Source organism: Odocoileus virginianus, chromosome 19 (genome assembly GCF_023699985.2).
Source record: "Odocoileus virginianus isolate 20LAN1187 ecotype Illinois chromosome 19, Ovbor_1.2, whole genome shotgun sequence".
Lineage (NCBI taxonomy): Eukaryota > Metazoa > Chordata > Mammalia > Artiodactyla > Cervidae > Odocoileus > Odocoileus virginianus.
In genome coordinates, this window is record NC_069692.1 from 42,575,194 (window position 1) to 42,589,903 (window position 14,710).

Sequence of the window (14,710 nt, forward strand, 5' to 3'; positions counted from 1 at the left end):
TTCTCTAGGGAAGAATCTGATTTTGTTACTCTCTGGCTCAGTGTGCTTTATCGGTCCATCCATCACTGGTTAGGTCAGAATTTTAGAGCACTCTCTAAAGATGATGGGTCTCTAGAGAGAAGGGGACTGCAGTCAGCTGAGTTCAGCAGGGAATGTCAACCAGGCCTCTTCGCGTGCTTCCCATGGGCCACAGCCTTCCTCCATTTGCTGCGCAGGCTTGTGGCCCTTGCCAGTCCACTCTGCTCATCTCCCCTTATCCTCAAAGGCCTCGTGGGTCAGGCTGATGACTTGGTTACTGCTTATCTGCCTGCATGTTTACTGCTGCCTGTTGGTTCCACATGTGCTGCCAACACCAGCCCACCTTCGCCCCTGCCCCCACACCTGCCTGTCTCCCTTCCAAGCCACAACTGAATCTTTATTTCCTGGCCACACTGCGTGGGGTGCAGGATCTCAGTTCCCTGACCAGTGATGAAAGCCATGCCCCCTGCAGTGGAAGCGCAGAGTCCAATCGGCAGGAAATTCTCTCACAGTATTCCTTACAATCTGTTTTGTTTTTGTGGCATCCGTAATGTCCCTCTTTCAAACAATTTCTGATTGTTGTTTTTTTTTTGTTTGTGAGATCTTAGTTCCCCAACCAGGGATGGGACCCGTGCCCCCTGCATTGGGAGCGTGGAGTCTTAACCACTGACCCTCCAGAGAAGTCCACTGGTTGTTGTTTTTTGAATCTTTTATTTTTTTCTTAGTTAGCCACAGAGTTTATCACTTTTCTTGATCTGTTCAAAAACCGGTTCTTAGTTTTGTTGATTATTTTTCCCTGTTGCTTTTCTAGTTTCTGTCCCTGCTTTTAATCTTTATTATTTCCTTTCTTTTGTTAGCTCTGTGTTTATTTTTTTTTTTTTTTTTTTTTTAGTTCTTTGAGGTCTAAAGTTAGGTTGTTATCTTCAGGTCTTTTTAAGTATACGAGTTTGTAGCTGTAAACTTTGCTGTCAGCATTGCTTGTGTTGTAGCCCATAGGTTTTGGTGTGTTATATTTCATTCGTTTCAAGGTCCTCTCTAATTTTCCTTGCAACTTCTCATTTGATCCATCAGTTGTTTAAGAGTGTTTAATTTCCATGTATTTGAATTCTCCTTCGGCTGTCACTGTCTAGTTTCATTCCTTTGTAATCTGTACAATTACACAAAAGGTACTGTGTGTCATTTCAGCACTTCAAAGTCTTCTGAGAGTTGCTTTGTGTCCTTACGTGTGCTGTATTCTGGAGGATGCTCCGTCTGCATGTGAGAAGAGTATATGTCCTTCTGTTGTTGGTGGAGTGTTCTGTACATAATGCCTGTTAGATGCCTTTGCTCTGTAGTGTTGTTCACGCTCTCTGTTTCCTTACTGATCTTCTTTCTCATTATTCCATATATTTAAAGCCTCTTTGACTGATATCAGTATAGTCATCCTTACTCCCTTTGGATTACCATTTGCACAGATTTTTCCTTTTTTTCATCTCCTCACTTTCAGCCTGTGTGTAGCCTTAGATCCAAAGTGGGTTTCTCATACATAGCATATTGTCTGATGCTGTTTTTTTTTTTAATCCATTCAATCTGTGTCTTTTGATTAGGAGTAAATCAGTTACATTAAAAGTGATTACTTATATAGAAGCACTTACGTTGCCGTTTTTATTTTCTGTATGTCTTGTAGCTTTTGGTCCCTCTTTTCCAGTCTTAACTACCTTTGCCTTTCATGAAGGTCTCCTCTTCATCTTTTAAGGCGCAACCAGAGCGTCTCTTGGCGACTTTCTCGGGCTCAGTTCAGGCCCTGTTCTTGTGCTTCACTTTGTCTCTGCGACTCCCTTCCTTCCTAGGTAGCAGCTCCCTCCCGGGAGGCGTCTTCTTGGTTTTGTACCTCCAGGACTTAACACAAGGTGTCTGAAACAGTGTCTGACTCATAGTGAGACGTCAGTAAATGCTTGTTGAAAATGTGTGTATTTTCAGTAGTAAACACTTGTGATGAGTTCTTGTGGTTTTTGTTTCCTGTTAGTCAGATATCTCAGGCTGCAATTCTGGTTCCTGAACTCAAGCGGAATACAATCTTAGGACTAGGTGGCTTTAAGCATTCATCTCTTTTGGCTTGTAAACTCTTGAGAGTTACCATTACACTCTGTTGTTTTATTCCATTAAAAATGTGTGTGTGTGTGTGTGTATATATATACATACATACACATATATGCTATAATACTCTTACCAACCAATGAAAACTCTTTTTCTTTCTGAAGGTTTGCCCTGAGGTATTTCAAGGACACATCTCCAGTCTTTCAGAGGCTCTTCCTAGAGACTTCAGATGCAAACCCAGTCCGGTACGGGCGCAGGCGGATGAAGCTTCGGGACCTCATGGAGGCAGCTTACAAGTTTCTGCAGCAGGAGCAGTCTGTGTTCCGGGACCTCTGGGACTGGAGCGTGTGTGTCCCACTCCTCAGGAGCCACGACACCCTGGTCCGCTGGTGCGTAGCTGGTGGCCTGTTCCTGTCCTTCTAGTGTGGGGACTGTAGCAGGACCCTGGAGTTGTGTGCGTGAGGAGGAAAAGGAAACCATTGAAAATACGTTGTTTTTGTTCTGCTGCCTTTGGGGTTCTTACTCCCTTTCATGTGTCATTTCAGAGGGAAATAAGATGATGTGAGTGGGATTCCATTGTTCTTATGTTCCATCAAGTGAATTCACTGTGCCCTATTTGTGATTTCTGCCCTTCCCTGTGTTAAACTCCATAAGATTTCCTTTTTGGGTGTTCAGCGGGCTAGTAAATTTTCTTTAATTCTTTAGCCTCCACTGCAGATCCTGAGTTTATATACTTTGGTTTTCTCCAGGTACACGGCCAATTGTCTTGCTTTGGTCACCTGTATGAATGAGGAGCACAAGTTATCATTCCTGAAGAAGATTTTTAATAGTGAAGAACTGATTCACTTCAGGTTAAGGTAAGCAGGAGCCTTCCTGGAGATGTCAGCGTGGCGTTCCTGGGCATTCGAGCCGTTGACGAGCTCCTCATCCCCTCAGGTTACTCGAGGAGGCCCAGCTGCAGGACTTGGAGAAGGCCTTGGTGTTGGCCAACCCAGGCGCGCCCCTTTGGCGGAAGGACAAGGAGCAACAGTACCCCACAGGGCACCTTGTGTCGGCAGATCTCTGCTCCAGGGTCACCGCTGTCTGCGGGGTGGTATTGCCTAGGCAGCCGCCTGCCGCCGAAGAGCAGGTACGTTGGCCTCAGTGCTAGGTGTGCCGTCTTCCATCTGAACACTGCGTGTGTATTTTTCTGTGGCTGGGCTTTGTGATTTATGTGTGAGCAAAATTGAGTTTGCCCAATTGCTGTCCCCTTAGAGAGGTATTCGGGGAGAGTAGAGAATTCACCCGGGACCCTCCTCTCCGATAGCCCCATTGTCCCTGTTTAGTGTGGAATTAGAAATAATGATGCCTGTGCATCAGGCTCTTAATTTGGGCAAAACTCCTCCATATATGACTTGTTTACTTGCTTTAGCAGCTATTTGAAGTTGGGTGACACACACTGTGATGCCATATTTATATAAAACTAAAGCAGAATGGGGCTTCTCAGGTGGCGCTAGTGGTAAAGAACCCACCTGCCAGTGCATGAGACTCAAGATATGTGGGTTCAGTCCTTGGGTGGGGAAGATTCCCTGGCAATTATGTGGCAACCCACTTCAGTTTTCTTGCTTAGAGAACTCCCATGAACAGGGGAACCTGGTGGGCTATGGTCCATAGGGTGGCAAAGAGTCAGACACCAGTGAAGCTTCTTAGCACAAGGCAGAGTGACTTGCCCAGGGCCCTTGGGCTGCCCTTTGGCAGAGATGGGGCTCTGCCCGGGTATTACTGCCAGCAGCCTCTTCCTGTCAGAGTATTCTCTGCCTGTGGTGTGGGAGGCCTGCATCTGCAGTGAACTTGTCCCCCGCCATAGTAAATGACCTTTCCAAGAAAGTGGCTCCATGCTACACTTTGGAAAGGCCGCTCTGTTTCCCCAGCAGTCTGTAGTCAGTTCATCAAATATACCTAGTTTTCTCCCTGGAACAAGTCCTGGGTCATTCCGTGATCATCAGTTTGTATCTGGGAAGTACAATGAAAAGGATTAGTATAAAATAGATAGAAAAAAGTGCACATTTTGAGTGTACAGCTGCATGATAATTCATAAACTAGATATATCTGTTGCCCGCACTGAGACAGCAGTATTTCCAAAGCCCGTGGTATTTCCCTGTAGTCAGGAAGACTTCCCCACCCCTCTTTAACCCCTCTCCTAATATAGACAGATCCTAAGTAGACAGAGGATGAGCTGGTTGGGTGGCATCACTGACTCAATTATAGGAGTTTGAGCAGACTCCAGGAAATAGTGAAGGACAGGGAAGCCTGGTGTGCTGCAGTCCATGGGGTTGCAGAATCAGGCCGTGACTTAGTGAGTAAACAGCAAACAACAACAACATAGGTTAGGTTTGGAGCGTGAGCACTTTAACGCTGGGAAGGAGTCAGCTTGGGGCGGGCTGCTGGTGGATGGCAGCGGCAGAGAGCTGGGGCAGAAGTGCAGCCTGGAGCGGCGGCCCAGCCCGCTAGTTGCCGAGAGTCACAGCTCTGCAGAAAGTTCAGCAGCTTCCAGCGCCAAATCTCACTTTGTCCTTACATATCTTTAGGGGACAAGCTCTGTTTGAGACGTTACCATTCCTTAAAAGGTCATAATCGTTGCACTCTTCCAAGAGATGCTTTCTTCTGTGTCAGTAGGTAGATGATGATTAAATTTTTGGAAAGTTGTGGTAAAATGAATGTAACGTTTGCCGTCTTTTAAGATTTTTAAGTGTACACCTCAGTAGTGTTGAGTGTATTTACACTGTTGCACAAAGAAGCTCCAGAACTTTTCATCTTGTAAAGCTAATATTGGACATCTTCCTAGTGGGGCATAACTTACAGAGGTATTCCCCATCCCATCCCCTAGAGCCCAATAAAAATAAAAACAACTTTTCAAGGAAAAAAAAAACTAATATTACCGATTAAACATATTGGGTGCGTTATGATTATTATTTTACTTTTTGTTATGGAAGATGTTAAGCATATTTCAAAGTAGAAATAGTAGTATAATGAATTCACATGTAGTTATTCAGCTTCACTAATTATAAATTCACGGTCAGTTATGTTGCATTTATATTTCTGAAGACTCCTCACACTGTATTATTTTGAAGCAACTCCCAGATACCACGTTATTTCTTAATTAAATATTAATTAAATTATTATAATTTATTGTAAGGTACTAAGTATAATATATAGTTATTATTGTAATACAAAAATGTCCTTAATTAAATAGGCCTGCCTTGCTTCATTGAGCTCATGGATATTGTGAGGTGTTCTGTTTGTATTGTTTTTACAAACTGAAGGATGTGGCACCTCAGCCTTAAGCGAGTCTGTTGGTCCCGTTTTCCCAACAGCATTTGCTAACTTAATGTTTCTCTGTCACATTTTTGTAATACTTGAAATATTTAAAACTGTTTAGTTACTGTTATATTTGTTATGGTGATCTGTGACTGATGATCTTTGCTACTGTTGCAAAGATTTCAATTCAGTGAAGTCTCAGATGATGGTTAGCATTTTGAGCAATAAAATGTTTTTTAAATGAAGGTATGTATGTTGTTTTTTAGCCATAAAACTATTGCACGCTTAATGGACCAGAGTATAGTGTAAACATAACTTTTATATGCACTAGGAAACTGAAAGTTTTGTGTGATTTGCTTTATTATGATATTTGTTTTATTGCTGTGGTTTGGAATTCAACCTGCAAAATCTTGGAGGTATGCCTGTAGTTTAGTGTGTGTGTGTACTTCTGTTATGCAAACTATATAGTGGACATGTAGCACTGGGAACTCTATTCAGTATTCTCACTAACCGTAATGGAAAAGAGCATAAAAGAATGTATGTATATGTAGTTGGATCACTTTGCTGTTTAGCAGAAGTTAACACAACATTGTTGATGCACTCTACTTCAGTAAAATTAAAAAAAATTAAATCCCTGGTATTGTTTATTGTACCTGGAAAAACATTGAGTGGTTTTATAGCACATCCTATTAGTGTCTTTACTTCCATGATTGTCTTGTAATTGTATTGTGTGCATTCTTAATCTTAGACATGAAATCCTAGAATATGGTAAGAGGAAGAAAAACAAAAATCCAGTCATGACAAATGAGATTTGCTCCCATTCACTATGCATCAACTTTTTTGGTTTCTTAAAATTTGAGAGAGATTTTCTGAAATTTGTAAGTAAGTTCCCACCCCTCTCCCTAGGACAGGAGACAGGAAAGGGGAAAAGCTGGATCCTTACTTTGGCTACAGACTTCTTGCTGTAGATCCTGAACTACTAATTTATTGGCAGAGGTTTGTGTAAAAGTCAGTTGTTGTAGAAATTAACCTGTGCCCTTTGGTGGAAAGACTCTTCTTGATGTGCCTTTTCTTTCTCACTTGTCTCCTCAGGCGAGTGGTAGGAGCTCTTCTCGCGACCAGGAGCTGACCTTTAGGTCTTACGTGCTGGTCGACTCAGCGTGCAGAAATCTTCAGACGCTGGCTATGGCGGTGGCTTCTCAGAACCCTGTGTTGTTAGAAGGGCCGATTGGCTGTGGCAAAACTTCCTTAGTTGAACACTTAGCTGCAATGACAGGTAGAAGGAAGCCCCCTCAACTTCTCAAAGTCCAACTTGGAGATCAGACCGACAGCAAGGTAACTAAGACTGGCAGATTTGTAACACTGTAGGAGTGAGATGGAGCTCGTCTCGGGATGCGGCGCGGCGCCTCAGGCGCGTGGTCTCAGTGCGGACTTCCCCTCCTTTCTGCAGATGCTGCTGGGAGCCTACCGCTGCGCGGATGCCCCAGGGGAGTTTGTGTGGCAGCCCGGGGCCTTGGCGCAGGCCGTCACCGAGGGACGCTGGGTCCTTCTGGAGAATATTGACTATGCCCCCTTGGACGTGGTACGTCACCTCCACAGTAACGCACTAACCTCTTGCCTTCAGATTGTGTTAATAGTGATTCTGGGGCACTACTTAAACAGCACAGGTTATTTCATCAGAGACGGTGTGTTGATTATCCACCTAATCTATTTGAGTTCTTGGATTACTAGGCTGATCTCTTGTTTGATAGAAAATCAGTAAAATTCTGCTTGTCCTGTTGCCTTTAGTAGTCGAATGTGTGATCAGTTTCGCAGTATCTTTTTTCCTCCATTAGTTGAACATATGATCAGCATCACAGCCTCTCTAAGAACAGGCTGGGTGGGAAACATCTCATGCGTGTTATAGGTACACCGAGAACTCTGAAGCCCACTCCCCAGCCGTGGCATCTGCAGCGCAGTGAGCTGAGGACTCAGGAAGGAAGAGATGATGTCATAAGCGCCTGCTTGTCTTTGTTCCATTAAGGGAGATAAACTGAATGTCTATGTCTGACTTTTTAAAAAGATCACTTTTCTATGTGTGTGAAATTTAGCTATGGAGGCAGTCCATGTTTCTTCTGTATTCTGTGAACTATGACATCCCCCCCAACCCCCTACCACCCAATTCCCACCCTAAAATGTATTGCAAAATGAAGAAAATCTTTCTGTGGGCAGATTTTCCCAAGATTGGTTTTAGTTTTCTCTAATGTGAACCCTAAAGCCACCTCTGCGTGGACTTTACCCTCTTGGATTAGAGAGAGAGGAGAGAGAAGGAGAGGTCTCTGGGTTCAGGGAGACGTGAGGGGAAAGAGTGGCCACAAATGTGTGTGTCTTACAGCACATGCGTGTTTTAGAGTCTGAGGTAATGATGTAATGGGGTTTTTGGCCTAGTGTTACCACTGTGTTCTAAGATTTTAATGCTAAGTTTTATAGGGCTGGAACTTCGTTTTCTTGATAAGCCCAGAGCCAGGGATGACTCCTACCAAGGAGACTTGAAAATGAAGCTGAATTATAAATTACAAGGCCAACTTAAAAGTATTTGTTGAGTCTTAGCCCTTTCTACTGTTCTCTTTCCTGGACAAATTTTTTTAGACCTCAGGATACCTGAGAAGTCATTGGGATTATGAATCATAGAATTTGAGCTGAAGAAGTTAGATGAACATGAGGGATTTTCCACTCAGGTCATGATGAAGCTTAGGTGTCTGTCCCTGTCCCGTAGCTAAGTACATTCTTTGATGGCCACATCCAGATTCAAGACCGAACTGTTGCTTTCTGTCTTGTTCTTAATTGTCATTACTTGGGTCGTGTCTAATACATCAGAAAATTCTTTGACTTCCATTTTGTGTTCCATTCCCCTTTTGTTACTACATTTGATTCCAGAGGGTATGTTTGTTCAGTTGATTATGTTTAAACTTATCATTATAGTAAAGTTGTGTTTACTCAAAAATATGCCTTCCCCTTTATTATTTTGTTATTTCCAGAGCTCAGCTAATAGTGAACCCAGTACTATTTCAAGGTAGCTTTTATAGATGTGGTTCAGGATTGTTGCCTTTTGTTTCAAGTTTCGTTGTTACCTTGGCGTTGCCACTCTATTACTTTCCCTTTCTACTCCTAGCCATGAACTAACGACGCTTAATAAAATTATGTTGATATTTTAGAACCCTCTTTCTTGGCTCTTTGTTCTGCCTACTTTGTTTTTCAAAACTTCATCCTTAAACTCCCATCCCCTACATCCATATGTCTAGCCCATACTTTTCTCAGAAAATCTCTATTTAGATTCCTTAGTGGGTGCAGGTTTAGGATGTTCAAAATGAACCTTGTCTGCTGGTTTCCCAGAACAACCTTTCCTGCCACATAAGAGCCAAGCCAGAACTTTGCTGTCCGCTTCCTCTCGTCTCCTGCTCACTGAGACCGATGCTGCTTAGTACTCTTTCCTTCTCTCGTCCTCTGTTCCCTCCTGGCCTGCTGCCGTAGGACGTGACTGCTTGCTTTGTCTCTAATCTGCTTTGCCATCTTGCCTGTGTTACCTGACTGATACGTTTTTTCACTTCTTTCCATCCAGGCTGGCTTTCTTTCAGTTTATCTTCCATATTGTTGTACAGTTCATTTTCTAAAATGTAAAATAAAAGTTTTTTTCTCCTGAATAAAATCCTCTCAACCACTCTCATGAAGAAGTTCAAACTTCTCAGCACAGAAGGGCTTTTACCCTCTTGTCTCTGAAGCCTGGTATTTTTTCACGACTTCACGTGCACATTCTGCCCTAACCACCGCAGAATCTTCTCACGCTACACGCTTAGGCACGTGTGTTTTTATTCATTTTAATATTTTTGCCTAGAGTGGTCGTGCCATTCCTCTCCCACCAAACTGGACTATTTCCTATTCAACTTTAAGACTCGGTGAATGGCATTCCCTCCGGGGTGGCTTCACTGCCTTGCTTCTGATCCACTCCGCGCTCACCGACAGCCTGTCTCCATGTGGCGAGTTGTTCGTCGCTTGGGGTCACAGCGGTCAGGCTGTGTGGTCATCTGCCAGCCGCTTGCCATCAGACGCCAGGCCGTAACGCCTCAGTCGCGTCTGGAGTTCTCGTGTCTTGCTTGATTCTGGTCCATAGTAGGCACGCAGTGGATGCTGGACGAGTAAGTTGCTCTGCCAGAGTGTAGCTGACTCCAGTATTCCCACCAGCTTTGACCCCAGTTTATGCTGTGAGAAGTAGGGTTTCCTTAAGTATGGGTTTGTCATTTGGTTAGAGGGCTGGTTTTGTGTTTGTTTTTTTTTTTGCTACTTCTGTCTCTGTAGCTTTGTCCCTGGAATTTTGTGATTTAGGTTTCTGTGCTGATCCCTCTCTTGGAGAATGGGGAGCTCTTGATTCCTGGCAGAGGTGACTGTGTGAAGGCGGCTCCTGGATTTCAGTTCTTTGCAACCAGGAGGTATGTCCTATTAACCCTTTTGTTTCCACAGTGGAGCCTCTTGCTCACGAGTCCACATGCTAGAGTCCTGAATACACAAGTCCAGGAATAGAGTTCTCTGGGCCTTTAAACAAGGTTAGTTGGAACAGATCCAACCTTCTCATTCCTGACTGTTTTTCAGGAGATAATTAATTTAGAAAATAAAAGTATTGTTTTTTTCACTTAGAAATAAGTAACCAGTCTTAAAAAACTTGTTTCCATGTTTTCAAACATAAGCAGAAATGACAGTTGTCAGGTAGCCTGTGTCTGAGTCCTGACACTGACTCTTGGTATCTGTGTGTGCCTTGCTTGGCTGATTCTGGTGGGACCAGTAATGCCTGCTTCACAACTTGGAGTAAATTGTAAAGTTTCAGTGAAATGATTTGCGCTAAAGACCTGTCACGTGGTGAGTGTCCAGCCATGATGCTGGTGCTGATGCTAATGAAGCCATGCAGACGTCAAGCGGTTTAAATAAATAAGTTGAAGATAAGCATCAACAAGGGAATAAAACCTAGAGAAACTTACGTATATGTCCGTATCTACATTTTAAAGTAATGTGAAGGCAGTGGCTTATTTCCTACTGCCTGACTACCTGTACATTTCTCCAGGATCTTAAAATGCCCAAGAGGGAAACTGATGCTCCACTGTGTTTAGTGATTATGTTAGTGCTTACTGTACCTCTGTGAACATTCACTCCCAGGTGGAATGCAGAGCTGATCTAACCATCTTCAAGGAGCACCTTGCTAGACCCTGTTAGTTTTGATAGAACCTGTTTTTATTCACAGTGATAGTGAAGTTCTTTCCTGGAAAGTCCTGAGACATCATACAAGGATGTCACACCAACTGCAGTTCGTTTCTTGGTTTTGCCATATGTAGTCATAGTTGGGTGAGCAAGAGACATTTTTCTCTCTCTTCCTTACGGTTTGCGGTTAGAGGAAAACAAGATCACTGTTCCCTCAGGGCAGCTGTTATGAGGATTAAATTAATGGCTTAACTGTAAGCCTGTGGCTTGCGCAGAATATGTATTCAATGAATATTCCTTCCCTTCTGGGTATTTTAAATAGTTTTAGGTACTATAGCTTTTGGTAAATAAGCAGTGAACTTATTTTTAGTGCTGTGGGTCTTGGTTTGTTTTCTTTCTCCTGAAGTTACATCTTAATGAAAACATGTTTTTGAGATCAAAATGCCTAATAGGACTCTCTGCAGTAATTTGAAAATAATTTGGTGAAAGCCCTGTTACTCTCCCCAGGAAAATAGTCAAAGCTGAGTCAGCGGCAGCATTTCATTGTCATCCTCCCTGTAAGCCTGGCATAATAGTGTCTTGACACCAGAAGGAATTGTGAGTTTTATTCAGATGTGACGCAGTGTATAGCAAGGGATAACCAGGAGCATCATTCAAGATTAAAATTTAGCAATTTTGTGTGACTCTGCTTTTCATTTTGTAATACAGACTCTTGAGCTGTGGAGGAAATTGGTATCGACCACTAAATAGTCATGCTACTCTGCTAGACAAATACTGGACGAGAATTCACCTGGATAATATGGATAAGGCAGAACTGAATGAGGTATGTGATCATTTGAAAATATCACTGCTTCTCTTTACTTTTCATTTATATTAGAAGTTCAGTGTTGTGTTCGTTCCTACTGTACAAAGAAGTGAGTCAGCTCTGTTGTTTAGTTGTGACTCCTGTTCAGCTTTCTGCGGCCCCGTGGACTGTAGCCACTGGTCTCTTCTAGGTCCATGGGACTTTCCAGGCAAGAGTCATGGGGTGGGTTGCCGTTTTCTTTTTCAAGGGATCTTCCCAATCCAGGGATCAAACCCACGTGGCAGGCAGATTCTTTGCCACTGAGCCGCCAGAGAATTCCTATTTTAAAAGTTTCAGGCTTACATGTGGAGAGGAGAAATAGCCCAGTGAGTCACGAAAATACTCATCACTCTAAATTTAACAGTTAGTGTGCTAACATTTTACTATATTAACATCATCTAGTACTTTTTATTTGCTAATATATTTGAAAGCAAACCTCACAGCACTTCACCCTTAAATACTTTCATGCATCTCTAAGGATATTTCCATATGTAACCACAATATCGTTATTATAGCCAATAAAATGAATAGTTATTCCTCAGTAGCACTTAATTCTCAGATCACATTAGAATTTCCCCTGTTGTCCTCAAAGGATCTTTTTATTTTTACTAAGTTGATTGTAACTAGTATCTTTCGCACTTAACAACTCCATGTGCATTTTCATCTGGACCTTAATGGAAACTGGGATGACTTAATTTAAAGGCTTTATACATTGGTTCACTTTGTAGCATCACTGGTTCTCTGGGATCCCTACGCGGTGTACCTCACTTAGGCTGCCAACCTCTCTCCTCTGCATCTACCTTCTCGCTTGGGCAGCTTTCTGTCTCCCAGCAGAAAGCTTTGGACAGTAGCAAATAAAGTATTGTCAGTGAACATTCAGGCATGGCAGGGTCACTTGCCTCTTTCTTGGTGTACATTTTTACATAAATAAGTGGCTCCAGAAAACCCTTCCAAATATTTTTTCTATTAATAGCATTGAAGTGTTTATTAACAGGGGTTTTCAGAGGGCGCCAGTTACTGGGTCGCCCTTCATGTGATCTCTCAGAACCCTGGCCTTGCTGGTGTGATTTCTGCGTCTCCACGGCCTTGTGAGTTTCGGCCTCACCGGTTCCCAGCCGTGCGCTGTGTGTCTGTGCGGCCTTCTCCCCCTCTCTCACTGCGCGCAGCTGGGAGCTCCTCCAATAACTTGCTCAGCTTTGGTGTCCCCGGCATCCGTTCCTGCCTCACAATTCATGTGTGTGTGGTATTGCTCTGACATAATACCCCTCTTTTTTTTTTGCTGTTGCAGTACTTTAAATGTTTTGTTTTCAGACATTTAAATATTGATAAGCGTATCATGTCAGATTGGTTTATCATGTGATATTCTGTTTACATTTTGACATTTATGGTAATAACAAAAGATATTTTTTGTCTTGAGGTAAAAAATGACTAATTGGTTGGAACATATAAATCACTATTCAAAAAAAAAAATCACTATTCAGAACTTTTTCCCCAAATAACCAAGCCCTGCTAAAGTGTTAAACCTGTTTTTTTCAAGTAAAAATAGCTCTTTTCCCCCACCATGATCATAAGTATACATGTTCATATGATGGAATTACTCCTCAGCATTAAAATAGAATGAACTACTGATACATACAGTAATGTTTGGGTGAATTTCAAAAACATGATGCCGAATAAGAGAAACCAGACTACGTGCTACATCCTGTATGATTGCATGTATATGGGAAATGTGAAAGCAAAACTGTACTGATTGGAATCAGGTTCAAGAATCCAGGGACAGGGGTGGTGGGGAAGGGTGTGATCACAAAAGGGGCACAGGGGGACTTTGTCTTATGGGTGATGGAAGTGTGTATTTTGTTTATGGTAGCCACAGTGCATAAATATGATCAGTTTTGAAAATGTTCCTTCTATACACAGAACATATTTTTTCTCTCTTTGAAAGATCCACATGAGTAGCAAATAAAATGAATTTGTTGATTTTACTGTTCACTTCTATCTTAATTTTTAATACATTTGAAATATTAACATTTTGTAAAATCTTCCAATTTAAAAAAAAGGTAAGAAATTAAAATCTATGAGATCTAAGACTTAAGGTGACACTATTAAAAGATTTTGGTTCTTTATCTTTGTAAATATGTGGACTTTACCTCTTTAATATATATAAAATATGTTGATATTTCATATATTAATGTAAATTGGAATCATGGTATACTTAAGCTAATTTAAATATATATTAGCTAATAATACTTCTAATACATATGTGATATTTTTCTTCTCAAGTAGACTTAACAAATCCATATCATAAATATTGTAATATTATGGCCACCAAGTATTAATACTGCACAAAATTCTTAATAGTTATTGAAGTGAATTGGATTAGATCTTTTGCTTTCTAAATTCTACTGTCTGATAAAAACTACTTTTTATCAGGACTTAACATTAGCTCCTTTTGCTGTGTTTTGCTTTAAAAAAAAAACTTTTGTTTCCTTTCCCACTGAACTGTTTCATTTCTGCTTTTGCTGAGAAATGACAATGACTAGAATTGTCTTTAAAACAACTAGAGTACATAGTACTTGAAATGCATGGGCTTTGGATGCCCATGTTGTTTGAGGCGTCTTTCCCATCAAGCTCCTGTGCCCAAAGCTGTGTGATAGGTCATGAGATTGCTAGGTAACAGTTCTGGGCAGGAAGAAGTCATAGTCTTTGGGGGGTTGGAGGTAATTGGTGAAGGTGAAAGTTCTTACACTTGCTCAAGATGACAGATCTCCTAGAGAAATTCATTTTTGGTGTGCTTTTAAAAATCCCTTTGCTCCATGGCTGATTCATGTTAATGTATGACAAAAACCACTACAATATTGTAAAGTAATTAGCCTCCAACTAATAAAAATAAATGAAAAAAAAAAAAAAATCACTTTGCTGCGATTTTTTTTTTCTTTTTTGCTTTTTTTCTCCTCTGTCAGGTTCTTCAAAATAGATATCCCAGCTTATCAGCAGCAACCGATCACCTGCTTGATATTTACATCCAGCTTATTGGAGAGAAGCATCACTGTCTGAGTGAAAGTTCTGTTGGAGGGGAACAGGCACTCGAGGAGGTTCCAGAAGCAAGACAAGAAAATAAGAGACTAAGCCTTGAGGGAAGAGAATTGTCTCTCAGGTACTGGACTAAACGCTTTTGGGTTGGTATTTTAAAAATTGCTTCTCTCAGAAGTTCTTAGCAGCTCAAACTGAATGGTTACAAGAAGTCTGATTTTG

At 41.8% G+C, this 14,710-nt stretch overlaps 1 protein-coding gene across 2 annotated transcripts in view; it reads left to right on the forward strand.

Annotated features, from left to right (window-relative positions):
- The window catches only part of MDN1 (midasin AAA ATPase 1), a 138,352-nt gene that overhangs the window by 13,489 nt on the left and 110,153 nt on the right, over window positions 1–14,710 (forward strand). For both annotated transcript variants that reach the window (XM_070450115.1, XM_070450116.1), the window contains exons 3-10: window positions 2,259–2,483; window positions 2,844–2,951; window positions 3,031–3,223; window positions 6,484–6,726; window positions 6,842–6,973; window positions 9,751–9,854; window positions 11,323–11,437; window positions 14,419–14,612. In XM_070450115.1, the coding sequence (XP_070306216.1) occupies window positions 2,259–2,483; window positions 2,844–2,951; window positions 3,031–3,223; window positions 6,484–6,726; window positions 6,842–6,973; window positions 9,751–9,854; window positions 11,323–11,437; window positions 14,419–14,612 (1,314 nt within the window). The remainder of the gene's footprint in view (window positions 1–2,258; window positions 2,484–2,843; window positions 2,952–3,030; window positions 3,224–6,483; window positions 6,727–6,841; window positions 6,974–9,750; window positions 9,855–11,322; window positions 11,438–14,418; window positions 14,613–14,710) is intronic.